This window comes from Mobula birostris, chromosome 5, assembly GCF_030028105.1.
Source record: "Mobula birostris isolate sMobBir1 chromosome 5, sMobBir1.hap1, whole genome shotgun sequence".
Classification (NCBI taxonomy): domain Eukaryota; kingdom Metazoa; phylum Chordata; class Chondrichthyes; order Myliobatiformes; family Myliobatidae; genus Mobula; species Mobula birostris.
This window is the reverse complement of record NC_092374.1, coordinates 58,142,710-58,170,525: the sequence shown is the minus strand read 5'-3', so window position 1 is coordinate 58,170,525 and position 27,816 is coordinate 58,142,710. Positions and strand designations below refer to the sequence as shown.

General features: G+C 42.3%; 2 protein-coding genes and 1 long non-coding RNA gene across 4 annotated transcripts in view; 1 reads left to right on the top strand and 2 right to left on the bottom strand.

The window, feature by feature from the left end:
- Positions 1 to 5,528, bottom strand: part of prrc1 (proline-rich coiled-coil 1) — a 46,825-nt gene extending 41,297 nt beyond the window's left edge. Inside the window, exon 1 of the mRNA XM_072258066.1 lies at positions 5,428 to 5,528. Within this exon, the coding sequence (XP_072114167.1) occupies positions 5,428 to 5,514 (87 nt within the window). The 5' untranslated portion in view covers positions 5,515 to 5,528. The remainder of the gene's footprint in view (positions 1 to 5,427) is intronic.
- Positions 5,529 to 5,683: 155 nt separating this feature from the next.
- Positions 5,684 to 17,754, top strand: LOC140197703 (uncharacterized). The gene is made up of 3 exons (XR_011885994.1): positions 5,684 to 5,984; positions 11,930 to 11,984; positions 17,130 to 17,754. It is a non-coding gene; the product is annotated as an uncharacterized lncRNA (long non-coding RNA).
- The window catches only part of megf10 (multiple EGF-like-domains 10), a 171,780-nt gene continuing 155,262 nt past the window's right edge, over positions 11,299 to 27,816 (bottom strand). The window contains exons 20-25 of one of the 2 annotated variants that reach the window (XM_072258063.1): positions 27,461 to 27,697; positions 21,181 to 21,308; positions 20,181 to 20,307; positions 18,157 to 18,201; positions 16,332 to 16,538; positions 11,299 to 12,808 (exon numbers count right to left, since the gene is read on the bottom strand). In XM_072258063.1, the coding sequence (XP_072114164.1) occupies positions 12,654 to 12,808; positions 16,332 to 16,538; positions 18,157 to 18,201; positions 20,181 to 20,307; positions 21,181 to 21,308; positions 27,461 to 27,697 (899 nt within the window). In that variant the 3' untranslated portion in view covers positions 11,299 to 12,653. The remainder of the gene's footprint in view (positions 12,809 to 16,331; positions 16,539 to 18,156; positions 18,202 to 20,180; positions 20,308 to 21,180; positions 21,309 to 27,460; positions 27,698 to 27,816) is intronic. The other variant, XM_072258064.1, reaches the window with a different exon arrangement.

Genomic DNA, 27,816 nt, shown 5'->3' with positions numbered 1-27,816 from the left:
TGGTCATCACTTGCAGGAATTCGTTTAGTTCTCCTGTCCAACGAACGTGTGCAGCGTGGCAAGTGCAAAGTGCATCAATATAACATTGAAGATGACCCTGCAAGTTTAACTACTGAAAATGATCAGCTAATCATTACTCTGTTTCAGTCCTTACTTTTAATTTCTGTGACAAAATTAAATTTATTTGCAGTCAAGAATTCCTGACAGTGCAGCCCTCTCTTAATACCAGCCTGGATTGTCAGCTGAGACAGCTTTGCTCAGGTGGTGTAAATTTAGATGACAGAAATGAGACAGAAGGTAGCCTGCTGAAGGACACATTAACCTACCCTGATTATATAAAGTTGAGGCATACTTTCACAAATGCTCAGGAAACTTTTCCCCATCAACAAAATGAATGATAGAAATTTCAAAAGAATATGGAGACTGGGGGTGGAGAAAACAGCAGAAATCAGATCTTTCAAATCTCTTACTAGCTCTTCCTTCAGTTAGTCCTGACAAAGGGTCTCGGCCTGAAACGTCAACTGTACCTCTTCCTAGAGATGCTGCCTGGCCTGCTGCGTTCACCGGCAACTTTGATAAAGTGTGTTGCAGAAATCAGATTGTGCCTTAAATGAATCATTTTGCAATTGTACAATTTTAAAGATGAACTCAGAACCTGGCTGAATTTCACAGAAAAATCAAGCACTCTGCCATTAATCAGTTTATGCATGACAAACCAAACATCTGATACTGGTTCTGCTTATATTTTTGAAGACGCCACAAAAAACAGGAATACAAGGAACTGTAAGTGAAGCATAATCCCTTTCCAGGTCCTGATTCACACCTCATCCCAGGATCCAAAGCAAGTGTGCTGAGCATCGTATAAGGGGGTGAATTTCAACTTAACTGCCTATACCTGCAGGCCAACAAACTTAGAACATGCAGGACATACTTCTAACTAAAAGTATTGCGTAGAATCATATTGATTCAGTAAATAGACACTTCTTTAGTTTCAATCAGCAACTGGCATATCATAAGCTCACGAAGTACTATTTCCTACATTCATTTAACATTTGAATGAAACCAAGTAATTATTAAGTTCAATTTACAGTACAGGGAGTCTGCGGGTTATGCAAAGGCTCTGTCCCTAAAATTTCATCACAAATTAGAAATATGTTTTTTAGAGAAGCCATATTGTACTGCATACACTTGCTATAATTCTTATACTTCATTAAATAATCACCATAACAATAAAGATAATTAAATTAATGGAACGTTAATGAATACCATTAATACTTTTGATTAGTGTCATAAAAACTTTAAAAATGTATGGAAGAATCTGCTAAGGTCTGATTTCCATATCCATGTCAATCACTGTACTTAACCTGAGCAACATTAAAGTCTAAATAACGGCTAATTTGATACTGTAAAAGTTTAGATCAGTATGTAGATTTGAAAATGAAGATTGCACCTCTATGAATCAGTTTAGTGGAAGTTAGATCAGAGTGGACAATCGTTGTAAAACATTCCACTCTGTCCTCAAATTTACTTGGTCCATTTCTGACACCTCCCTTCCCTTTTCCGATCTCTGTCTCTATCTCTGAAGACATAATTCATAAACCCACTGAATCTCACAGCTACCTGGACTATACCTCTTCTCACCCTGTCACTTTCATCACCTTGACCTCAGTTCCATCACCTTCTCTCAGTTCCCCTGTCGCTGTCGCATCATCTCTCAGGATGAGGCTTTTCATTCCAGAACTAATGAGATGTCCTCCTCCTTCAAAGAAAGGGGCTTTCCTTCCTCCACCATCAACACTGCCCTCACCCATTTCTCTTCCACTTTGCCCAAGTGTGCCCTCACCCCATCCTCCCGCTACAACAGCAGGGATAGGGTTCCTCTTGTCCTCACCTACCACCCCATTAGCCTCCACATCCAGCATATAATTCTCCATAGCTTCTGCCATCTCCAACGGAATTCTGCCACCAAGCACATCTTTCCCTCCCCTCCCGCTTCTGTTTTCTGCAGGGATTGCTCCTTACGCGACTCCCTTGTCCACTTGTCCCTCCCCACTGATCTCCCTCCTGGCACTTATCCTTGTAAGCAGAACAAGTGCCACACCTGCTCCTACACCTCCTCCCTCATGACCATTCAGGGCCCCAAACAGTCCTTCCAGGTGAGGTGACATTTCACCTGAGAGTCTGTTGGGGTCATCTATTGTATCTGGTGCTCCCAATGTGGCCTCCTGTAAATTGGTGAGACCCAACGTAGATTGGGAGACTGCTTCACTGAACCCGTATACTCCATCCACCAGAAAAAGTGAGATCTCCTGGTAGCCACCCATTTCAATTCTACTTTGCATTCCCATTCCAACATGTCAGTCTATGGCCTCCCTTATTGCCGGAATGAAGCCACACTCTAGTTGGAGCACAAACACGTTATATTTCACCTGGGTAGCCTCCAACATGATGGCATGAACAACGATTTCTTGAACTTCTGATAATTACCCACCCAATTTCCTTCTCTCACCTTTTTTCCTAGCTGCACATCATATTGCTCTGGTGCTCTTCCTCCTCCCCTTTATTCCATGGTCTCCTATTTTCTCCCATCATATTCCCCCTCTTCTAGCCCTCTTTCACCAACTTCCCAGCTCTTTACTTCACCACCCCCACCCCCCATCTCCCTCTCTCGGTTTCACTTATCACTTTGTACTTCTTGACTTCTCATCTTTTTTTTTTCCCAGTCCTGATGAAGAGTTTCAACACAAAACGTCAACTATTTATTCCTTTCCCATAGATGCTGCCTGGCCTGCTGAGGTCTTCCAGCATTTTGTATGTGTTGCTTTAGATTTCCAGCATATGCAGATTCTCTTGTGTTTGTGATTTCTGTCTGCATACTGTTCTGTTTGCAAGAGATGAGGTTAGTTCACTATAAAACCTAGCACATAATAAACTAAAGTACATCTTACAAAGTATTGAGTACAGGAGATAGGATGTTATGTTAAAGTTGTTCAAGACGCTGGTGAGGCCTAATTTGGAGTGTTGTGTGCAGTTTTGGATAACTACCTGCAGGAAAGATGTAAATAAGGTCAAAAGAGTACAGAGAAAATTTACAAGGATGTCGTCGGGCCCGGAGGTCCTGAGTTATAAGACAAGACTGACTAGGTTAGAACTTTATTCCATGGAACATAATGTAGAAGATTGAGAGATTGATAGCAGTATACAAAATGATAAGCAGTATAGATAGGGTAAATGCAAGCAGGAATTTTCCATTGAGGTTGGGTGGAACTATAAATAGAGGTTAAGGGTGAAAGGTCAAAAGTTTAAGGCAAACATGAGCGGGAACTTCTGCCAGTGCAAGTGGTGCATGCGAGCTCAATTTCAACATTTAAGACAAGTTTAGATAGGTACGTGGATGGTAGGGATATGGAGGGCTGTGGTCTGAATGCAGGTCAATGGGAGTAAGCAGTTCAAACAGTTTGGCAATGGACTGGGTGGGCTGAAGAGCCCATTTCTGTGCTGCACCTTTCAATGACTTTAAAGTTAGGCACCCTACTAATGCAAAATAAGGGAATGGGAGATGGTGGTCTTTGTTGTTGTATTTGCCAGAACGCCTCAGCACCAGAACTTTTCAAACAAGCACCAAATCTATGCTTGGTGAGTGGTAAGAAGGGTGATCTCTGCCAGATCCTTGATCCATAGCTTGCTGTGCTTCTGCTGGCTATGATGCAACTGAAATCATTATCCACTTCCTTCTGGACTGTGTGTTGGTTCAAGTCTGCAAGAAGATGCAATGGGCTTTGTAAAGTTTCATCCTGCACAGGTGCACCACACAGGGCTCTGTGCTCTACAAAAAGTTTAGAATGATATATACCAGGACAAGCATCAACTGACATCAAAAATGTGAAAGATACACTTTAGGAGTTCAGCCCAAGATTTAATTTTTCAGTGCAGGGAACAGTCCACAACCAACTATTGTACACTGGCATATTCTAAGATGCAGGCAGGACTGTGCACAGAGAGACAAACTAAATGACATGTGCAGCAGTTGTGCTAGCTGCACCATGAAGTCGTCAAAATTTAGGGTTTGTCTGCCATCAGATACAGAAGGACTAAGATCTGTCTAATGACCTTTCTAGCTTAGTGAATGGTTAGAAATGGAAACTAATATATTGACATAACATATGTATTACAAGCACTTGCAATGTGACACTTGATACAGTGAATAAGTCCTATATTTGTACAAATATTTATGAATGAAGGATACCTTTGAAGAGGATAAAAAAGTCACCTCCAGCTAAGAACAGATAAAGATGAACTTTAAAGGAATTTGGTGAATGTTCCCCATAATAGCTGAACAGGCAAATGCTTAAGCAAGGCAATATCAAGAATACAGCAACAGTATTGACTAACAGCTCTGCCAATTCACTATCAGTATCCTCCACCACAGGTACAATCAACAAAACAAGTTTTTAGAAATTTTCTAAATCCACCCCAAAAGCAATGCCCAGCTCCATCAAACCTCTGTGCAAGGTGGCAAAACCAAGATCGTGGAAATGCCTTCAATTCATACATCATGACTGATATATATTTCCATTTCTTCACAGGCCCTATAAGTACTACAATCCTTTTTTCAGTATCTCACTGAGTCACTGCATCATTAATCATTATGTTAAATACCCCTTATCTAAAACACTTGGGGCCAAAAATGTTTCAGAGTTTGGAATATATAATGAGATGCACCAACCACTACCGCTGGTACCAACATTCATTTCATAGTCAAAGTCACTGAGATCACATTTCTTCCATTCTGATGTTTGATCTGAACAACAACTGAGCCTCTTGACCACGTCTGCATGCTTTTATGGACTGAGTTGCTGCCACATGGTTGGCTGATTAGATATTTGCATTAACAAGCAGGTGTACAGATATACCTAAGTGGCCACTAAGTGTACAGCGGTGAAATCAGAGCATAGCTTGACTCCATGATCAGAAATGGGATAGCCACCAGATGTTACGGGTGATATCGCGGCTGGGACAAAAGTCGACTCCCAGAATAACAGCTCAGATAGGAAGTTTAGCATCCAGACAGAGCCCTTGTCCGAGGTTACATGCCATTATGATGGGGGCTTCATCAGTGCAGAGCTCGCTCAATACGACACTGGACCTCCCTGCACAGAGACTGAGAGGGTTGTCAACCTCAGGGTAGAGGCGGGTGGGTAACAGGACTGTACAGGCTAGTAGTCCCGGGTTGAGTGAGGAGAATCCTGGGACAGAATGGAATCACCACCAGCATTGCCACGTCCCCGATCCTGAAGCTCCAGGCACCTAAATCCATCGTGTTCGGATCTCGGGACCCGGAGTCTGCGGGCTGGCCGGGGTACCCCCGCCTCACTCGGCACCAGATCCTGAAAGCGGCTTGGGTGCCGGCACCAACAGAGAACTTACCTGATGAACCCCGCCAGCCGTTCGGCCCCCGGACACACAAGATGGCCGCGTCACCACAGCAACGTCAGCGCTCGCCACGTAACCCATCGGCGGCCCGCTGCGCAACGTCACAGCGCAAGTCCCCGCCCAGCAGGGAACTGCATCGTCTTAAAGGGACATCACACCCACCGATCGCGGAAGCGCTCTGCCCCCTCCCTCTGGTCATCCGGAGGAGTGAAGACAACTTCCCCTTTTCTATTGACGCCCAGATCTACACTCCCACCCACGGCTATGAATCTTCCCTCCCCCTCCAACACTTACTAATTAAAACCAGCCACCCCAGTACCCACATTTCCACTCATCCAGTGACAAGAAATTGCAGGGAGGTGTGAATGCAGCAGAGACTGTCACGTAATCTAGTTTCCAATATCCGTCTGCAATTCCTGCTGCACTGGGAAAGTAGCCAACTTAACTTCAAGGACCGCTCCCACTCCGGTCAATGTCTCTCGTTTCTCCCTTTCCATTGGCCAGCGATGGAAAAGCTTGAGAAGACGTAACACCAAGCTCAAGGACAGATGGTATTCCGTTTTTATAGAACTCTTGAATGGACCTCTTATATGATAAGATTAACTCTTGATCTCTCAATCTACCTCATCCCTTGATTTGTCTATGTGCACTGAATTTTCTCTGTAATTATAACACTCCATTCTGCATTCTCTTTTTTTTACCTTTTGTACTACCTCAATATACTTAGCCAACCCTTTGTTCACAACCAGGAATTTTGATCAATTTAACTAAGAATTTCTATTTGTGAATCACATGTTCCTTTTTTCATGGGTACTGAAAACATCCCCAAAGCACGATGCTACCTCATCCATACTTGACAGTAGGGATGGTGTTATCGGGCAGATGTACAGTATCAGATTTATGCCACACATACTGCTTTAAAAAAGCATATTGTTGACTGTAAATGTAGTGAAATGGCACTTAGAAAGTACTGTAAAGATGCAGAAGAAGTTCTTGTGGCCAGATGAGACTAAAGTGGAACATTTTGGCCTCAACACCAAGTGGAATGTATGGCGTAAATCTAATACTACGCATGAGCCAGGTAACACCATCCCCAATTGAAAGTATGGTGGAGGTAGCATCATTCTATTGGGATGCTTTTCAGCAGCAGGGACTGGAAATCTGGTCAGGATTGATGGGAAGATAAATGCTGCTAAATGCAGAGGGATCCTGGATAAAAAGCTGCTAGCCTCTGACAGAAAGCTGAAACTATGGAGAAAGTTCATCTTTCAATGGGACAATGACCCAAAGCACACTGCCAGAGCAACCATGGAGTGGCTTCAAATGAAAGAAAATTGATGTCCTTGAGTGGCCCAGTCAGAAACCTGACCTTAACCTGATCAAGCATCCCTGGCAAGATCTCAAGATTCCCGTCCAGTGTTGCTTCCAAATAACCAGGCACAGCTTGATAAATTTTGCAAGGAGGAATGGGCAAATCTTGTTCAATCATATTATGTAAAGCTAAAAGAGACATTCAGAAAGACTGGCTGTAATAACTACGAAGGTTGTTCAACTAAGTACTGAGCAAATGTGGATGAGTACTCTTGAACTGCTGACATTTCAGTTTTTGAAAACACAAAATACTCTGCAGCTGCTGCGGTCAAAGCAACACTTACAACACGCTGGAGGAACTCAGCAGGTCAGGCAGCATCCGTGGAAAAGATGAGTTGATGTTTCAGGCTGGAACCCTTCGTCAGGACTGACGAAGGGTTCCGGCCCGAAACATCGACTCATCATTTCAATTTTTGAATTTTTCATTTTTCCTGATTTACAACTTTCCCTTTTTGGGGGCTCTACAATGCAAAAGGAGCTTGTTATTCACAAATAAAAATTCTCAGTTAAATTGATCAAAATCCCTGTTTGTAATACTTGTTTATGTGAATAGCACACACAAAATGCTGGAGAGCTCAGCAGGCCAGGCAGCATCTGTGGAAAAGAGTAAACAGTCGATGTTTCAGGTCGAGACCCTTTGTCAAGACAAGAGACAAAAGATGAGAAGGTGGGGGGGGAGGGGAGGAAGAAGTACAAGGTAGTAGGTAATAGGTGAATCTAGAAGGGAGGAGGGGTGAAGTAAAGATCTGGGAAGTTGTTTGGTGAAAGAGATAAATGGCTGGAGAAGGGGTAATCTGATAGGAGAGGACAGAGGCCATGGAAGAAAGGGAAGGGGAGGAGCACCAAGTCAAGTTGCTTTTTATTGTCATTTCAACCATAAACTGCTGGTACAGTACACAGTAAAAATAAAACAACATTCCTCCAGGACCATGGTTCTACATGAAGCAACACAAAACTACACTAGACTAATTGAGACAACACAAGGCTACACTAGACTATGTAAGACAACCACAAAAACTACACTAGACTACAGACCTAGACAGGACTACATAAAGTGCACAAAACAGTGCAGGCAGTACAATAAATAATAAACAAGACAATAGGCACAGTAGAGGACAAATTACAATATAATAATAAATGATGTAGATGTCAGTCTAGACTCTGGGTATTAAGGAGTCTGATGGCTTGGGGAAAGAAACTGTTACACAGTCTGGTCGTGAGAGCCCAAATGCTTCAGTGCCTTTTGCCAGAATGCAGGAGGGAGAAGAGTTTGTATGAGGGGTGAGTGGGGTCATTCACAATGCTGTTTGCTTTATGGGTGCAGCGTGTAGTGTGAATGTCTGTAATGGCAGGAAGAGAGACCTTGATGATCTTCTCAGCTGACCTCACTATCCGCTGCAGGATCTTTCGATCCAAGACGGTGCAATTCCCAAACCAGGCAGTGATGCAGCTGCTCTGGATGCTCTCAATACAATCTCTGTAGAATGTGGTAAGGATGGGGGGTGGAAGATGGACTTTTCTCAGCCTTCGCAGAAAGTAGAGACGCTGCTGTGCTTTCTTGGCTATGGAGCTGGTGTTGAGGGACCAGGTGAGATTCTCTGCCAGGTGAACACCAAGAAATTTGGTGCTCTTAACGATCTCAATGGAGGAGCTAGAGGGAGGTGAATGGCTGGTAAGGAGATAAGTTGTGAGAGGGAAATGGGAAAGGGGAATAGTGAAGGGGGAGCAATTAACGGAAGCTCAAGAAATCGATGTTCATGCCATCAGGTTGGAGGCTACCCAGATGGAATATAAGGTGTTGCTCCTCCAATCTGAGTGTGGCCTCATTGCGGCAGTAGAGGAGACCATGGACTGACAAGTTAAAATGGGAATGGGAAGTGGAATTAAAATGAGTAGCCACTGGGAGATCCGGGTTTTTCTGCTAGACAGAGTGTAGGTGCTTGGCAAAGCAGTCTCGTAATCTACATCGGGCCCTTTGTCAGTCTGAGGAATGGTTATCAACATGAAAAGTTAACTCTGTTTCTCTCTCCCCGGATACTGCCTGGCCTGCTGAGCAGTTCCTGGGTTTTCTGATTCCATTTGAGCTGCCAGCACCTGCAGCTTACTGATTTTCAGCTCAGAAGTGTCATTGGATACACCGGTGAAGGAACTATTTGGGTGATCAGTGGGGTGGCAATCAAGCAGCCTGCTTTGCCTTGGATAATGTCAAGTTTTTTCTCAAAGGTGTAGTTATCCAACCACCTGGAGAGTTTGCTATCAAAGCTTGTGAATGGTGAAAAGGTTGGGTGTCAGAAGGAGACTCAGTGACCATTTCATTAGCTGTACCTCTACACCTGCTTGTTAATGCAAATATCTAATGAGCCAATCACGTGGCATGCAACTCAATGCATAACATATGCAGACGTGGTAAAGGGGTTCATACCAAACATCAGAATGGGGAAGAAGTGTGATCTGTGACTTGACCGTGGAATGATTATTGGTGCCATTATTATTGATTCAATGGTGAATCCTCACCACCGCCCCCACCCCAGAATGCTGATGATGGAGGATTCAGCAAAGGTAGTGCCACTGAATGTCAAGGACAAGTAGTTAGAACCTCTCTTGTTGGAAACAGTTATAGGCTAGAACTTCTGTGGTACAAATGCTACTTACCACTTGTTAAAGATGGAGATATTCTTTGACCCTCCTCCTCCCATTGGCTTTTTAACTGCCCATTACCATTCGTAATTCCATGTGGTAGGATTACAGAGTTTCAGACTGATTGTGAGGTTGCTTATTTCTCATGGAGGATTGTTTTGCTGTTTGTTACCTATGTGGTCCTTGGCTGCAGCTTTACTCAAATTTCACTGACCTCATTGGCTCTTGTGCACTTCTCATTGGGCCAGGATTGATCCATTGGCATCACGGTAATGGCAGACGTGGGATATGCCAGATGTTGAGATTAGAGATGGTGGTGGTGTAATTTCTGCTGCTGAATGTGGTCCACAGTGCCTCAGTAATGGCCAGTTTTGTGATACCAGATCTCATTTCATATGATTGATATGCCAGTTAATACAAATGAGGATTCCTGTATGTGATGGTGGGATCTTGGCTCCAGAAGGAAACAGAATCAGGTTTAATATCACTAGCATATGTCATGAAATTTGTGGATTTTGCAGCAGCAGTATAATGCAATAATATAGGACAAAAACTGTGAATTACAGTAAGCATATATTTGTTTATTAAATAGTAAAATTAAAGAAGTAGTGCAAAAACAGAAATAGAAAAATAGTGAGGTAGTGTTCATCGGTTCAATGTTTATTCAGAAATTGGAGGGGAAGAAGCTGTTCCTGAATCACTGAGTGTGTGCCTTCAGGCTTCCTGACGGTAACAATGAGAAGAGGGCATGTCCTGATTTTTGGGGGTCCTTAATGATGGATGCTGCTTTTTTGAGGCACCGCTCCTTGAAGATATCTTTGATACCACAGAGGCTAGTATCCATGATGGAGCTGACTAATTTTGCTACACTCTGCAGTTTGCTTTGATTCTGTGCAGTAGCCAACCCCTGCCCCCCATACCAGATAATGATGCAGCCAGTTAGAATGCTCTCCACGGTAAATCTGCAGAAATTTTCAGAAATGTGTAGTGATCAGTTTTACCACTGCAGTCATGGACATATGTACCTGCCTCAGGTAGACTGGTGAGGATGAGGTCAGGCAGGTTTATTCTTGGAGACACAAGGGACTAGATGCTGGAATTGAGAGCAATACAGCAGGTCAGGCAGCACCTAGGCAGGAGAAATGGACAGTTGATGTTTCGGGTTGAGATCCTTCTTCTGGCCTGGATGATAAAAAGAAAGATAAAGGGGAAATAGCCGTATAAAAAGGTGGATGGAAGGGATGTGGCAAAAGCTGGCAAGTGATAGTTGGATGGAGATGAGTGGGCAACAGGCAGATGGGAGAAGAGTAAGAACAACATAGAAGCTGGAAGGCGATATGCACATCAAAGGGATGAAGATAATGGAATCTGATAGGAGAGGAAGGTGGAGCATGGAATAAAAGGAGGGAGGTTGGGAGGAGCATGCAGGACATAGGCAGGTGGAGAGGACGGCAAAAGGAAAGAGATATGGTGATGGGGGCCAGGTGGATCAAAGGACAGAGAAAAGGGACAGTGGGGGGAGCAGCTACTACAATATGTTGTTTCACTCATTACTTCCTGCAGACCCAGCCTGGCCCCTATACCCTTCAGAACTCAATCAGCCCCAGAACTTCCGAATGACTCTCAGGGGTGGACATGTACTGTAAATCCTCCAGCTGGAGGATATTGTGTGACTTTGCTGCTTTCAGTGCTTCTTCAAAATGTTGTTACACAATAGAGAATTAACTGATTCATCATCTTGGGGAAGATACTAGGTGGTAATCAAGAGGCGGTTTCCTTACCCATGTTTGATCTGAAGTCATGTGACAGAAGAATAGACTAAACACACTTCTGAAAGTAATTTTTATTAAAAAGCTGGTGACAAACACTCTCTACATAAAACAGATATAATGCTGAAAGATTTAAAGAAGAATGAAAACCATTTAATGCTGGAATTCACTTGGACTAAATGAATTGCAATAATACACTTACATTGTTATGGTTTAAACTGATCATAAGAAAATACATAAATAATGTAATAAAGACGTTATTGCTCGGGTAAAATCGTCTTCGTGGGCAGTATATTTAATGTCACAATGCAATCCAGCTATAGTGCAACAGCACTTACAAATTAATGATACTGACAGGGCAAGATTTTTTTCTGTACAGGTTTAAGTCCATTAAACAAATTACCACTTGTCAGTCAGTTTAACCTGGTTTGTCTCTATGTACAATTTATCATACAATACACAGGATTAATAACGTAGGCTCAGGATTCTGACACAAGGTTCTAATTACACAAAAACTACACTCGCGTGTAACAATGAAAACAACTGTTAAACTGAACGCAGATTTAAATGCAAAGAACAAGAGCATATATCACCAGAACACGGGGTGGTTATTGGGAAAGTAAAGACAAAAGGAAACTAAATTCGCTAATTTTTTTTTAACAACTTTATTTGTGATGCACAAGACCAGCTTAAGCACAGCATTGTTTTTATCTTACAAGAAGCTCGCAGAGACAGAAGAAACAGAAGATGGCTGTGACTGCAATAGGCTCAAAGGTATGTGGCTACAAAGCAATGGAAGTCTCCAAAGGATGCTTGCATTTACAGTGTGCTTTTTAATCACTAAGAATCCATTAATGACTTGCGCTTTGCTGTGACCACTTGCACTCGTCATGTAGTTGCTTCGTTTCCTCAGTTAAGTCAAAACTGTTCTATAAAAAATATAAGAACTAAAATATTTTTACCTATTTAAAGAAATGGGTATCAATATGTATTATTGAGTATTATTTATGTATATGTGGAATGACTTACTTAAAAAGTTAGTGAGATTTTTAGGAATGGCATGTTGTAAGATGGAAATATTTCAAAGACCTTCTTTCCAAAAAATTGTTAGGCAATTAAGTTCTTCACTAGCAATGTTTTCCACAAGGTAAATTATAAAATATTACCATGAATACATGAAGGCGCTTGGTTTAATGTCAACCCTCAAAGACACAGAAAAAGAAAGCAAAAGAAGGAATTTTATAAAGGGGTTCTCTTGAGTTGTGTGGTGGCCTTCAAAATTTTTCTGCTCTTCATCTGTAACTCAATTGAGCACTGGTGGTAAATCGTCATTGAAATTCATCCAGGGGAGCTGGGAAGACATTGGCCAGACTCCTTTTGTTGTTTACCCCAGAGAGTTGTTCAATTGGACACTTTTCCATCTGTAAATTGCAGTCATCCAATTCATTCATTGTCGTTCACTTTCTGTGACGTTGAAGGACTGTTTCGAACTGGTAGCAAGTCATAATGGCAGGGGATGTGACTGTTCTTGGGCAGGTCATAAGGGCCAAAGGGAGCATTGCCACTGCATGTTCCATGAATGACACTTACTGTTGGTTCTAGAGCACAAGAATATCATAATTAGTGATTACACTTGTTAAGGTTTATCTGTGACACAAAGTCATAGAATTATACAACACAGGAAATGGCTTTTTGGCCCAACTGGCCATCCCAAACAGGATGCCCCTTCCAAGCTAATCCCAGATATCCACATTTAAATCATAACCTTCTAACCTTGCTCAAATATCTTTATTGTACCTGCCTCAACCACTTCCTCTAGTGGTTCAATCCACATAGATACCACCACCCTTTGTGTAAATAAGTTGCCATCAAGTTCCTATTAAATGTTTCCCTTCTCACCTTAAACCTTTGCCCTCTAGTTCTCAATTCCCCAGCTCTGAGAAAAACACTGAGTGTATTCACCCTATCTATCCCCTGATGAGTTTATACACCTCTGTAAGATCACCTCTCAGTCTCCTTTACTCCAAGGAATAAAGTCTTAGTCTGTCCAACCTCTCCCTCTGACACAGTCCTTCAACATGCTTTTAAATCTTTCCTGTATTCTTTCCAGTTTAATTACATATTTCCTACAACAGAGTGACCAAGGCTGAACACTATACTCCAAGTGCAGTCTCACCAGCATCAATACAGTCCCACCATGACCTCCCATCTTTTATATCAATTATACAGTAATTATGAAGCCCAGCATGCCAAAGGCCTTCTTCACCACTCTGTCTACTTGTGATTCATTTTCAGTGAACTCTGTACTTGTATTCTAATGTCTCTCTGTTCTACAACACACCCCAGAGCCCCGCCATTCACTGTTAAAGTCCTACTTGGATTATACTTTCCAAAATGCACAGCTTGCATTTATCTGAATTAAATTCCATTTGCCTTTGCTCAGCTGATCAAGATCACCCTGCAAATTTTGATAACTTTCTTCATAATCCAATACGAGTACCTATTCTGATGTCATCCCCAAAATGACTAATCATAACCTTGTCAGTCTTATCCAAGTCATTGATATGCATGACAAACAACAATGGGCCCAGCACTGACCTCCTCCTCCCAATCTAGATTAAATTCACCCAGGTGAACTAACAACTTTGCCTCCCTGGATATTAGTTCCCCCCTCCAGTTCAGGTGTAACTCATCCCTCTTATACAAGTCAACTCTGCCAGAAAGCGATCTCAATCGTTCAAAAAATCTGAATTCCTGTGCCCTACACCAATTTTTCAGCCATGTATTTATTTGCCATGTTCTCTTACTCTTACCCTCACTTGCACATGATTACACCTGAGGTATTCGGACAATATGGGAAAGTAACTGAGGGAGATGGTATCAGAAAAGAACTGGGAAGTATAAATTGGGAACAGATGAACACAGGGAAATGCACAGTAGGAGTGTGGGAGTTGTTTAGAAACCACTTGCATGGTTTGTCCCATGGAAGGAGGGAAAGGATGTAGGGTGACTAAATGTTCCTCCTCTCATGGTTGACAAGACGGGAGGAACATCCAGTCAAGATGAAGGTGGAGGCAAGCTTAAAAATAAACAGGGCTGTTGAGAGTTACAAGAGAGCCAAGAAGGAGCTCAAGAAGTGACTTAGGAGAGATAAAAGGGGACATAAGGAAGTCTTGTTGAGTAGGAAAAGGCCAAGGTGTTCTACACATGTGCCAAGAACAGGAGAATAACTAGAGTGTGGGTAGGACTGCTCAAGAATAAGGGAGAAACATATGCCTGGAGACGGAGGAGGTAGGCAAGGTCCTTAATGAATACTTTGAAGCAAAGTAAGAACATTGAAACATTCACCAGAGAGGGACTCTAGAGAGTCAGTGTAGAACAGACTAATGTACTGGAGCATGTCAAGGTTAAGAAAAAAAGATATGCTGGAGCTTCTGAAAAACATTAGGATAGAAAAATCCTTGGGGCCAGATGGGTTGTATCCCTGGTTAATATGGGATGCAAAGAAAGAAATTTCTGGGGCATTGACTACAATCTCTGCAGCCTTTCTGACCACAGGAGTATTACATAAGGACTGGAGAATGGAAAATGTTGCTCTGTAGTTCAATAAAGGTAAAATAAATAATCCTGGGAATTATAGACCAGTGAGTCTTATATCAGTGGTGGGCAAATTATTGAATATTCTCAGAGACAGGGTCTATGAGCATTTAGAAAAGCATAATCTTATGAGGGATAGACAGCATGGTTCTGTGAGGGGCAGGTTGAACCTCACAAGCCTGACAGAGGTTTGAGGAGGTGACGAAGCAAATCGATAAAGGAAGAGTAGTGGATGTGGTATATATGGCTTTTAGTAAGGCATTCAACAAGGTTCCTCATGGTAGGCTCATTCAGAAAGATGGGAGGCATGGGATTCATGGAAACTTGGTTGTATGGAGTTGAAATTGGCTTGCCCACAGAAGGCAGAGCCTGGTGGTAGATGAAGCGTATTCTCCCAGATGGTCAATGACCAGTATTGTTTCACAGGGACTTCTTCCAGGACTCCTACTCTTTGTGATTTTTGTCAATGACTTGGCTAAGAAAATAAAAGGATGGCTTAGTAAGTTGACATGAAGGTTGGTAGTGTTGTGGATAATGTGGAACACTGTCGTAGACTTCAAAGGGTTAAAGGCAAGATGCAAAGCAGGCCAGTGAAATGACAGATGGAGTTCAAACCAGAAAAGGGTGAAGTGATACACTTTGGAAGATCGAAATTGAAAGGGGAGTACAAGGTTAACGGCAGATTCTTAGCAGTATGGAGAAACAGAGTCCAAGGTCCAAATCCAGAGTTCACTCAAAGTTGCTGTGCAGTTGATCGGGTAGTTAAGAACGCTTATGGTATGTTGGCCTTCATTACTTGGAAGAATGAGTTCAGAAGCTGCGAGATTATGTTGCAGCACTATAAAACGCTCGTCAGACCACACTTGGAATACTGTATTGTGTTCAGTTCTGGTTATCTCATTATTGGAAGGATGTGGAAATTTTCAAGAGGATGCAGTGGAGATTTACTAAGATGCTGCCTGAGTTAGATAATATGTTTTATGAGGAAAGGCTGACCGAGCTAGGGCTATTGTCTTTGGAGTGAAGGAGGATGAGAGCCTTCTTGATATGGAAGTGTATAAGATTATGAGAGGTTTAGAGAGAATGGATAGCCAGCACCTACTTCCCAGATTGGCAATGGGTAATGCCAGAGGATATCCTTGTTAAGGGGAGTGGAGGAAAGTTCATGGGAGATGTCAGATGTAGGTTTTTTTTTTACACAGAGAGTGGTAAGTGCCTGTAACACACTGGGGGTGGTGGTAAGGGGTGGATAGATTAGGGATGTATAATTGATCCTTAGATGGACTTGTGGATGTAAGAAAAAGAAGGATTATATTGATTGTGGAGTACGTTTAAAAGGTCGGTATGAGATCGTGGGCTGACTGCACTGTACGTTCTATGTTTTTTGATGGAAGATTGTTCACTAAATGTAATCTTCACAAGAATGTCTTTAGATAAGGTAACAAAATGTGGTAAACTGTCAGATGTTTCACAGTCAAATACATACACAACATTATTAGGAACATAGTGATTATATAAACTTACCAACTTCATAGACATTTTTATTAGCTGAAGTGGAGTTGCCAATCTCAGCATATGGTGAATCACGGCGAGCTGGAGATTTCATCTCTACATAGCCACACTCCGAATTCTTGGATGTAAAAAGTGGTGGGTCTTTGATGGTGGCGTATGGGTTCTCCGTACTGTTGAGTGAGCACGTGCTAGCACTGAAGCCTGAAGTCTTTACCAGATCTGTGGTAATGATAGGAAATTGCCCATTAAAAATAAAAAGGGGGGGTGAATTTAAAATTACATCTGATGTTGATAATTTACTCTGGAAGATGTGGCAACACCTGCACAGGGAAATCACATTAACCCTTTGACTGCTCGCCATTCTGGAGAACCTTCACATTCCTTCCTGGCAATGTTTCTTGGGATTTAAGCTTATTCCCCCCAGATGAAACCCTACCCCTCACCCAAAAGTGTTACAGCAATGAATCCAGTGAACCAGCACCAATAACTGCAATATTTATATTCTTGTTCAAATAAATTTAATTTCTACATATAGGAAAAAAAACAGGTAGCTATGGACACCCTCCCCTGCCACCCACTTAATTTTTCTATGCTCTGTACACCACTTTCTCACTTGTTATTTTGGTACTTCAGGCACACGTTTCTCAATGCTCCAGATTTTAACTCTGCCGCAATTTATCCTTCTGATCAAAGATCATCAAACTGCAACATTAACTCTTTAATTTCTCTCTCAGAAGATGATGTCTGATATGCTCTTTCCAATGCCATGTATTTTTATTAATGTTTTTAAGTTTACGTTGAATCTGACAGCAAAGGAGGAAGCAGCTGGAATGCAGAGGCTACAGAGTGACGGACTCAGCCAGTTCCTTCAAGGGTACAGCTCTTCTCGCCATCGAGCACACTTACGAGAGATATTGTCTCAGGAAGGTGGCATCCATCATCAGGGACCCCCACCATCCTAGCCACATTCTTTTCTCAATGCCACCAGTGAGAAGGAGGTAGGCAAGTCTGAAGACCCACACCTCAAGGTTCAACAACAGCTTCTTCCCCACTGCTATCAGGTTCTTGAACCTTTATATTACCTTGAACTAGATTTACCTTTCTCTCTCTCAAATCGCACTGGTATCCATTTACTCTGCTGGATTTTTTTTGCATGTGCAAGTTATGTATAAGGTATGTTAATTTATAGTATGTTTGAAATGTACTGTCTGCTGCTGCAAAAAACGTTCATAACACTTACATCCTGTGACAACATTAATATTGAGTTTGAGGCCTCTTAGGCCATTGTCCCTCTGCCAACTTGTTGAAAGAGCTCTAAAATTAATCTCCACTTGAAACTGTTCTTCCCCTCATGGCCTTGCAAGTAATTCCATTTCAGATTTTTTCCCCAATTCCTTTTGATGTTACAATTAAACAGAGCATTGTTGAATCAGAATGTGATGGTTGAGCTCTCCATTTTAGAGTTGAAATTGAAGTTGTGGTCTTTAATAAGCTGAATGTCATTTGGCAAGGCCATGTTTTCAGTCAAAATGGCCCCAAAATTTTTTACTTGATCTCACTCAATAATTTTAATGACTGAATTTAAAATATGATGGATAAACGCTGTGAAAGTGTCTCTGATTCCAGCACGATCACAGAAAATTTATGTACTTATACTGTAGAGATTGGTGGTAAATGGTCACTCACTGAACCAATAATGTAGAGAGACAGAGACAGAGACAGCTCCTGCCACAATGAGGAGACCAACAGTTCATTGTTTCGGTGTTACAATCTATAGCTTGTTTATCTATAACTCAACTCTGTGTCTCAGAAGAGTGTAGACCATCTGAAATTTTACCTTTCAGAGATTTTCCCACGTATCCCCTATCAGCACTAAAGGCACCTGTGAGCAAACAAAAAAAATTAACCAATAGAGAGATAGCAATTTTGGCAAGACAGAGATTACCCAGAGAATTGTGTTTGATTTGGGAAGCAAATCTAAGAAAGAAGGTATCATCCTTGGAATATTATTGGAACAAAAAGAATTGAAGGGACATATTGCAAAGGGTTCCTCAAGTGTAGCAGATTTGGGGATCTGTAAGTGTTTAAAATATTGAAAAGAATTGAGAGGGGAGGTGACGAAAAACCTCCCTCCTCTGCTGAACAAAAACAGAATTAGAATTAGTCCACAAAGGAGACTGGAAAACAAGGGAACACTCCCCTCAAAAATCTATTGGGGCTGATGGTTATTGAATATTTACCGACCTACTGTTTAAGCAGTGGGATAATGGAAGCCAGGTAGATAGATAGGTGGAAGATATGGATTAGTCATCATCTAAATGAACAGGAGACACAAGAGACATCAGATTCTGGAATCTGGTGTCTACAGAGGAAAGTGGACAGTCGATGTTCCCCTCCACAGATGCTGCCTGACCTGCTGAATTCCTCAAGAATCTTGTTTGTTGAGCTAAGTGATCAGATTTGAAGCACTGAATGACTACAATCAAATATTAGTGGACAGTGAAATCAGATGGATCACAATGAGGGGGAGATCTGACTTGCATAACGTTGGATGGCTGAGAAAAATCATTACAAGTCTGTGTGTTTTTAAAGGTCAGTCTATGATAAATCAATGGTCCTTAGCACCAGGGAACTCAGTCTCAGGATGAAGAATTGTTCATTAAAGAAAGAGGAAAACTTTTCTCACAGAAGATTGCAAAACTTTGATTTCTTTAATCACTGAATATATTTGGGGTGGAGATTGTTGTTTTATCTGACTGTAGCAGAATAATTGTAATGGAGAATCTGCAATTTCAAAGTTCAATCAAGCTTAGCCAAAGATTAGAAACTTTGGTCTAAATAAATGGCAGATCAGGTTCGAGGAGCCAGATGGAATACTCCCATTACCGCTTTTCTTCTGTCAGTTTTTCTTCAGGATTAACCCAGCAAAGCAAAGCACAGAATTTGCAGAAGTGGATGGTAGAAATTTAGAACTCCCTTCCACAATTAATAACAAGCACTGGTCAATTGTTAATTTTAAATCAAGCTGGTAGCTTTCTGTTAGGCAAAGCCCAAATGAATGAGGGGAAAGGAAGATAGGTAGGTTATAGATTATCTGTGATCTCAATATAGGTAGGCTTGTCCTGCTCCTCTTACTTTTAATGTTCTGCCAAACTATCTGGAGCACAATTAAATTAGTCGCTGGAAATACTATTCACATCATCTATGTTGATTTATCTGGCATGTTCTAGTATGTTACTACAGCTACTGAAGCCAAGTGGCACAGAGAGTGTGTGGGGGGTGTGGCTTATTCCGATTGTTGAAAGTTGCTTCCATCATGATTGGTTAGTTTAGAAACTGCATCAGCTTTTCCCATTGGTTGGTTAGCCGCCTGGTGTCCTGTTCCAAATATCCCGGGTATAAAATAGCATGTGGAAGAGGCTTGCTCCCTCTTCCTTTGTTTAAGGCAAACTGTGCACACAGCCTTTGGGAAGATGTGCTCTGCGTGTACTTTTAGCTAAATATGCTTGTTGAATATTCAGCTTTGTAGTTTCTGTAACTTGGGGAACATGAATGTTTGGTCGAAATTTTTACTGCTCGTAAAAAAATGGTTAATGTATTTATTCGCAGTCAGGGTTTTCTGTCTTACTCGCCAGACCCGCAAACCTGATTCAATGGTACAGGAAGCATCTTTACTAAACAGTTGAAGAAGATGGTTCCTCAAAAGTAGCAACTAGACAACAGGGAATAATGCTGATCTGTCTGGAAACAGTCCCATCCCAGAAATTAAATGTTCAGAATCAAAAAGATAATCATTACAGTAATTATAACCCTGCACCACTTCTTTCTTCTTAATTAACAATAATGCAGACAACAAAATACCTAAATCATTAGGGTAGCCTCCTTGCTTCCAGTCTGCAGGTAGAGTCGCTGTGTAGTCCATAACGGGGCCGCGCTTTCCCTGACTTTTAAGATTCTTAATGTTAACGAACAGCTGATTGTTTTTTGACTGTTGATCAAAAATGGACAATTAAATTACATCATCAGTAGAATTTAATAGCATTCAACTTTAAAAATCAGAGTTTCTCTGGGCTATTGTTGTTGAACTCGAGCCTTGACATCCAAAAGGTAAGTTGAAGGTCTTATCCCCATCCTAGCAAGGCCATCACAATTGGCAGCTTTTTAATGAAAGTACTAACTAGCAATTGAAACGTGAAGATGAAAGGTGAATATTGTACATTTCTTTAACACCCTTTACATCCACAAGGCACTGTAAAGATCTTTAGAGGCAATGAAGAACATTCGAAGTGCAATGTAGGGAACCCGGCTGCCAATATGTATACAGCATGTTCCCACAAAGAGATAAGGATCAGTTAATTTGTTTTAATAACTAAATGAAGCACTAATAATGATGAGAGAAGGATAGTAAATGAGGATTTGTAAATCATAACTTACTATGAGTCCTCAGTACACAAAAGTAACAACAGCTCTTTGGTAAACCCAATGCTTCTCATAGCTTTGTTTTTTGTTTTAAATATCAAAGATTGATTTTTTTCAACACTGCTCAACTGCATTAAATGCGTTGCACAGCTTTAGGTGCACCTCCGTTGTAGATGATGGAATCAAATCTTGGGTGACGAGTTTCATCAGTGGCTGATACTCTTGTACACATTCAGCACTAAGAAATCTGGTATTCCTTCTGTACTTTCCTGTAGTGCACATTTTTTAACTGGATGAGGTCACAAAACTGTAATTGTTATCATTTCTGAGACACATGACAGATGGTGCAGGATGGCTATCAACTGTAGTTCAGACTAAACCTTACAGCTTATGGTAACTAAATCCACAGGCATTCCAATTTGCTTGTATGACTGAGCTTTACCTTTCCAGATGTGCTGTGTTGGCAATTGTTGGCGTGCGCTGGACTCCCACACTGGGCTAAGGTATGATAGCTTGGATTGGAGAAATAGCGGGTGTTTCCATTCCCACTATTTCCTTGTGCCATATTTTCTACAAAGAGGAAGTCAATTGGAGTCAGAAAATATCCTCTCCCTTGCAATTACGCTCAAAATTTCTTCTCCAAGTTGTCTATAAATATGGATTCCGGCTACTTCAATACATTGATTCAATGAAACGAAATTACCTGGCCTTTATTTAGTGCTTTAGTATAGTATGCCAACTCAACACATGTTACTGATATGCTAATATATTTCATACCTAACCACATATTTGAGCATTCTAATACAAAACAGACTGCAGATGCTGGAATCAGGAGCAAAAAGTAAAGTGCTGGAGGAGCTCAATGGGTCGGGCACCAGCTGTGGGAGCAGAGAAATGGTTAACATTTCAGATTGAGACCCTGCATTGCGACATTTTTGGACATCTGATTTTGTCATTGAAGTTCCACTCCGCATCAATTTAAAAGATTAGGTGACTACTTTTAACAACGTTGATAAAGTATAAGAATCGGCCACAGGATATTGGGAAGAACCCTTCTGAACTCCTTTGAAATGAAGGCCATGGAATCATATTTATGAACTTGGGAGAAGAGCCAGACGAAACACAAAGCTTCATCCTAAAGATCGCACACCTGGTGGTAGAGCACTCCCTCAAGAGTATAGTGTCAGCCTGGATTTTAATGCAAATCATCCCATTGTCCAGATCCCACCTTCCCTAGAAGAGAGCCAGTGATCCAAAAATCTGAAGTCTGCTGCAGTCTCCTTAGCCACATGTTAAACTGCATTATTTTCCTCTTTCTGGCCTCACTAGCACATTGCATGGGTAGCAATGCTGAGGTCACCATCCTGGAGTTCCTTAGCACCCAATTCCTTGAACTCACTTCACAGGACCTTGCCATCCTTCTTGTTTATGTCACTGATACCATGACCTCCAGATGCTCACCATCCTACTTCAGAATGCTATGGACTCAATCTGAGGTGTGACTGACCCTGGTACCTGTGAGGCAACATACTGGTCAGCAATCTCATTTTCATCCACAGGACCTCATGTCTGTTCCCCTAGCCAATGAATCCCCTAAGACTGCTGCTCACCTCTCTCCTCCCCCATTTCCCTCCCACAGATTACTGTGTCTTTTCCTTGCAGGTCGCCCCCTCCCCCGAACCCCAATAATATACAAAGCAGTGTTCTTGTTATTGTGGGGAATGGCAACAGGGGTACCCCACACAGGCTGCCTAACTCCTTTTCCTGATGGTTACCAAGTTACCTATGTCCTAGAAATTAGGTGTAACTATTTCCTTGTATTTCCTGTCAGTCAACCACTCCATCCCCCAAATGATCTTAAGGTCATCCACCTCTAGCTCCCCAATGCAGTCTGCAAGCAGCTGCAGCTGGGTGCACTTCCTGTAGGTCATCAGGTATACTGGAGGTCTGCCTGTCTCTCACATCCCACAAGTGGAAGACTCCATTGCCCTGGCTATCATTTCCACTGTTCTAAATATGCAATAAGAAAGAAATTTACCAGAAACTTACGTTAGCCTCTGCCTCTTCGTGCTAAAGTTTCTCGAGCTGAAACCTCAGCTCCCCACTCTAACACTGGCCCACTCACACCATGGCCACTCCCACAATGGCTACTACACTTAAATCTAGCTTCTTTATATTGGCCCTTGCAAAGTGCCTAATAATCCAAACAATCTCATGCTCTGGAGAAATTCCTGAGAGGCCCTGCTTGTTTTTCAAATCTGATGCTAAACTCATTGTAAATAGTCTCTGTGTCCCATAGAACTACAGATTGGTGACAGCAGGGAAGCTCATTGAGTCCATACTATCTCTGTTTAAAGGCAGTTCATCTAGTCCAGCTCCCCCTCATAGCCCTGAATATTCTTTCCTTGGAAATACTTAACCAGCTTTCTCTTGAATCCACAGATACCAACAATTGCAGATGCTGCGATCTGAAGGACAAGTCACTGGTGGAACTCAGCAAACCTTCAGCATCAGTGGAGGAAGTAGACTGTCAACGTCTCAGGCCAAAACCCTTCCATCTGGACTGATGCTCAGTAGAGTGGGAGAAGGGTGACGGGTGAGGGGAGGAAAGGGTGGGGTATTTAGACTGAGATGATAGGCCAGTGAGTTGATTAGCGCAAAGCATGGTGGAGACAGAAATGTGGAGTAATAAAGTGATAACTTTAGAAGCCAGAAGACAATTAAGTGTTGAATGCAAATAGTGAAAGGCTGCAGAGATGGTGAAAACACCGATACAGAGGGTGGGGGAGGAGTGGTATGGATACCGAAGTTAGAATGAGTAGAAGAACTAAACGGGGGGTGCTGGAAGAGTGTCTGGCTAAAAGAAGGGATGGAGAAAAGTTTGACTGAAGTCTACCCAGGCTGAATAGGAGGTGCTGTTCCTCGAGTTTGCATTTGGCCTCACTCTGACAGTGAAGGAGGCCCAGAACAGAACGATCATTGTGAGGGTGTTTGGGAGAATTAAAATGGCTGGCAATCTGTGGCTCCACATGGCCATAAGGGACAGAACACAGATGTTCAGCAAACCAAGCACGTTTATATCGGCATACCAACTGCAGACTAGGCGGTCAGTTTGCCCGAAATGGCAACAGTCTATTTCCTGCCACTGAATCTGACTAGCTTGCTGAGTTCCTCCAGTGACTTCTCCTCCTCCCACCTTCGCAGCCTGCCCATCACCTCCCTCTGGTTCCCACCTCCTTCTCTTTATTCCATGGCCCCCTGTCTTCTATTACATTCCATCTTCAGCTCTTTGCCTCTTCCACCTGTCACCCCCCAGCTTCTTACTTCATTCCCCCTTCTTCCACCTTCTCATTCTGGTTTCTGCACCCTTCCTTTCCAGTCCTGGTGAAGGATCTCAGCCTGAAACATCAACTGTTTATTCCCCTCTCTAGGTGCTGCCGGACCTGAGTACCTCCAACATTGTGTGCATGGCCCTCCAATGACAAGTGGTTTGCTTCCTTTTGAAACTGCCTCCTCTGCTTCTGTGAAAATGCATTCCAGACGCTTGTCTCAGACTTTAAAACATGTTTTTGCATGTCGCTTCTTGTTCTTTTGCAAATCACCTTTATTCTACCTCCTCCACTACTAGATCACTCCTCTAAGAGGAGCAGTTTCTACTCCGCCTACACACTCTTTGATCAACCCCCTTCTGTTCAGATGACACTGATCACAGCTTCTCCAGTCTATTTACAAACTAAAGTATTCATCACTAGAATAATTTAGGTAAATCTCTTCGCCAAAATGTTTACATCTTGCATTGGACGTAATATTCCTGTGGTGGCTAAATCAATGCTTTTTAAAGGCTCATTATGACTTAATTGCTCTTGTGCTCTAGACCCCAATTTGTAAATATTTCATCTCAAATCCTTTACTTACTGCTTTCTCAATCTGCCGTTCCACTTTCTAGAACCTGTGCACATCTTGCTGTTCTTATGTCCCATAATTCATATTGCCTCTTCTCATTCCTCCTAACTAAATCATTAATGGACCTGACTTAATTACTTCCTTTTTTTTCTTATTTCATCAATTATTCTATTCATACCAGAGTGGATAAGGTGACAAGGTGCCACACATGAGGCTACTTAACAAGGAATTACGGGAAAGTTACATACGTGGATAGAGCATTGACTGATTGGCAGGAAACAGAGAGTGGGAATAAAGGGGTCCTATTCTGGTTGGCTGCTGGTTACCAGTGGTGTTCCACAGGGGTCCGTGTTGGGGCCGCTTCTTTTCACATTGTACATCAATGATTTGGATTATGGAATAGATGGCTTTGTGGCTAAGTCTGCTGACGATACAAAGATAGGTGGAAGGGCCAGTAGTGCTGAGGAAACAGAGTGTCTGCAAAGAGACTTGGATAGATTGGAAGAATGGGCGAAGAAGTGGCAAATGAAATACAATGTTGGAAAGTGTATGGTTATGCACTTTGGCAGAAGAAATAAACCGGCAGACTATTATTTAAATAGGGAAAGAATTCAAAGATCTGAGATGCAACGAGACTTGGGAGTCCTCGTGCAGGATACCCTTAGGGTTAACCTCCAGGTTGAGTCGGTGGTGAAGAAGGCGAATGCAATGTTGGCATTCGTCCCTAGAGGAATAGAGTATAGGAGCACGGATGTGATGTTGAGGCTCTATAAGGCGCTGGTGAGACCTCACTTGGAGTACTGTGGGCAGTTTTGGTCTCCTTATTTAAGAAAGGATGTGCTGACATTGGAGAGGGTACAGAGAAGATTCACTAGAATGATTCCGGGAATGAGAGGGTTAACATAAGAGAAACATTTCTCCGCTCTTGGACTGTATTCCTCGGAGTTTAGAAGAATGAGGAGAGACCTCATAGAAACATTTCGAATGTTGAAAGGCATGGACAGAGTGGATGTGGCAAAGTTGTTTCCCATGATGGGGGAGTCTAGTATGAAAGGGCATGATTTAAGGATTGAAGGGCGCCCATTCAGAACAGAAATGCGAAGAAATTTTTTTAGTCAGAGGGTGGTGAATCTATGGAATTTGTTGTCACGGGCAGCAGTGGAGGCCAAGTCAATGGGTGTATTTAAGGCAGAGATTGATAGGTATCTGAGTAGCCAGGGCATCAAAGGTTATGGTGAGAAGGCGGGGCAGTGGGACTAAATGGGAGAATGGATCAGCTCATGATAAAATGGCGGAGCAGACTCGATGGGCCGAATGGCCGACTTCTGCTCCTTTGTCTTATGGTCTTATGGTAAAATTCGTGGTCCTCGCCCACAGAAACTTTTGTGGTGGCTCCAGCAAGTGTCAGGGGTGGCCCTTGGCAAATAATCCTTCACCTTGTAATGTGCCAGTCAGCAACGTTCTCTTACAGATGTCTCCTTGCACTGGAAAACCAACACGTTTCAGGCAGACCAGAAAGTACCTGATCTTTCAGCACTAGTCGATGTTTACCTCTGCATGCTTCCCAGTACTTCCTACTGCAGAATTGAAGGGAAGGAGCCCAGAATAAATGAAATCAGAGCTAAGTAGTTCCAGGGTGATGCTGTAAGAATTACTTCATGTAGCAGAAACCTGAAACTCTGTCCCCAAGAATGTTCTTGATGTTGAGAATCCATTTAAAAATGGCTAATCAGTGATAGTTCATTGGTACTGAGGGTCACAGATCTAAAACTATAAGCTTGACAGGACTGAATAGACATCTCCTGTTTTTAGCTGATGAGATTGCATCAAATGTTCTCTGAAAGGAGGGTGATTAAGGAGTGACTTGATGGAAGTTAAGATACTAAAGTAAATTTTTTGTGGAGTTTTGGACTAGAAGCCACAATCCCAAAATTAGTTCCAGGTCTTTCAGGAATGAAGTCAGGAAATTACTCTGTATGTATGGAGGTGGTGGAGGAAATTTGGAACTCATTTTCACAAATGGCATTTGATGCCAAGTTATTAAATTTAGAACATAGGACATCGCTGCACAGGGACAGGCCCTTCAGTCCACAATGCCTGCGCTGAGCATGATGCCCAAACCAAACTAACTCTCTTTTGCCAGCAAGTGATCTGCATCCTTCAATTCGCTGCATTTCCTGCAGCCTCACAAACACCACTACCATATCTGCTTCCACCACTACCACTGGCTGTATGATCCAAACATCCGCTGCTCTCTTGCAAATCTCCTTTGAACCTGGCCCTTCTCATCTTTAATGCCCTCTGTTATTAGAGATATGCACTATAGTACTAGACATTTTGCTCCTGGGAAAAGGGTACCTGCTGTCTACTCTATCGATGACTCTCATAATCATGTAAGCTTCTGTAAGGAATCCCACCGGCCTCTGCCATTCAGAAAAATCAACCCAAGTTTGTCCAAACTCTTTTTATAGTTCATCCTCTCTGAACTATAGTAGTACTTCTTCTGAACTCTTTCTAAAGTCTCTACATCCTTCCTGTAATAGAGAGGCCAGAATTACACATAATAAAGTAAAATATTGCAGACCAGTGCGGTTAATTGGCAATTTTAAATTTGAGACCATGCTAACCTAAGTATGAAGTGGTTTGAGGAAAAGGTAGGGAAAATGGAGTGTGTGACATCAATCGTGATCTCATTGAATGACAGAATAGGCTCAAAGGACTAAAAGGTCTTCCTCCACCAATACATCTTTACGCTTCACAATGAATTTGATTGGTTCATTAAGACTTGAAATGTGAGTTTGGCACTAAAGGTTTCTCACCCGTGATGGCGTAATCCGTGTTCATGACTCTGAGGGCTGGTGCATAGGTTACAGCTGCCATGTTGGTCTCCTTCACCTTCTGCTTGCGCCGGTACATGATGAAGAGAACCAAAAGAAAGAGGACCAGCAGGAGGAGGATGACAATCCCCACTGTAGCCCCGATCTGATGGGAATCAGCCGGAATGGCCGTGCTGGTCCGACTAAGGCTGTTGAGGTTTCCCACAATGATAACACCAGCTGGAATATGGTAAATGGTTTATAATTGACACGTAGTGAGGTACAGTGAAAAACACTGTCTCTCATGCCTTTTAGACAACATCAATAGACTGAAACAGGAGGAGGAAAAAGCAATAACA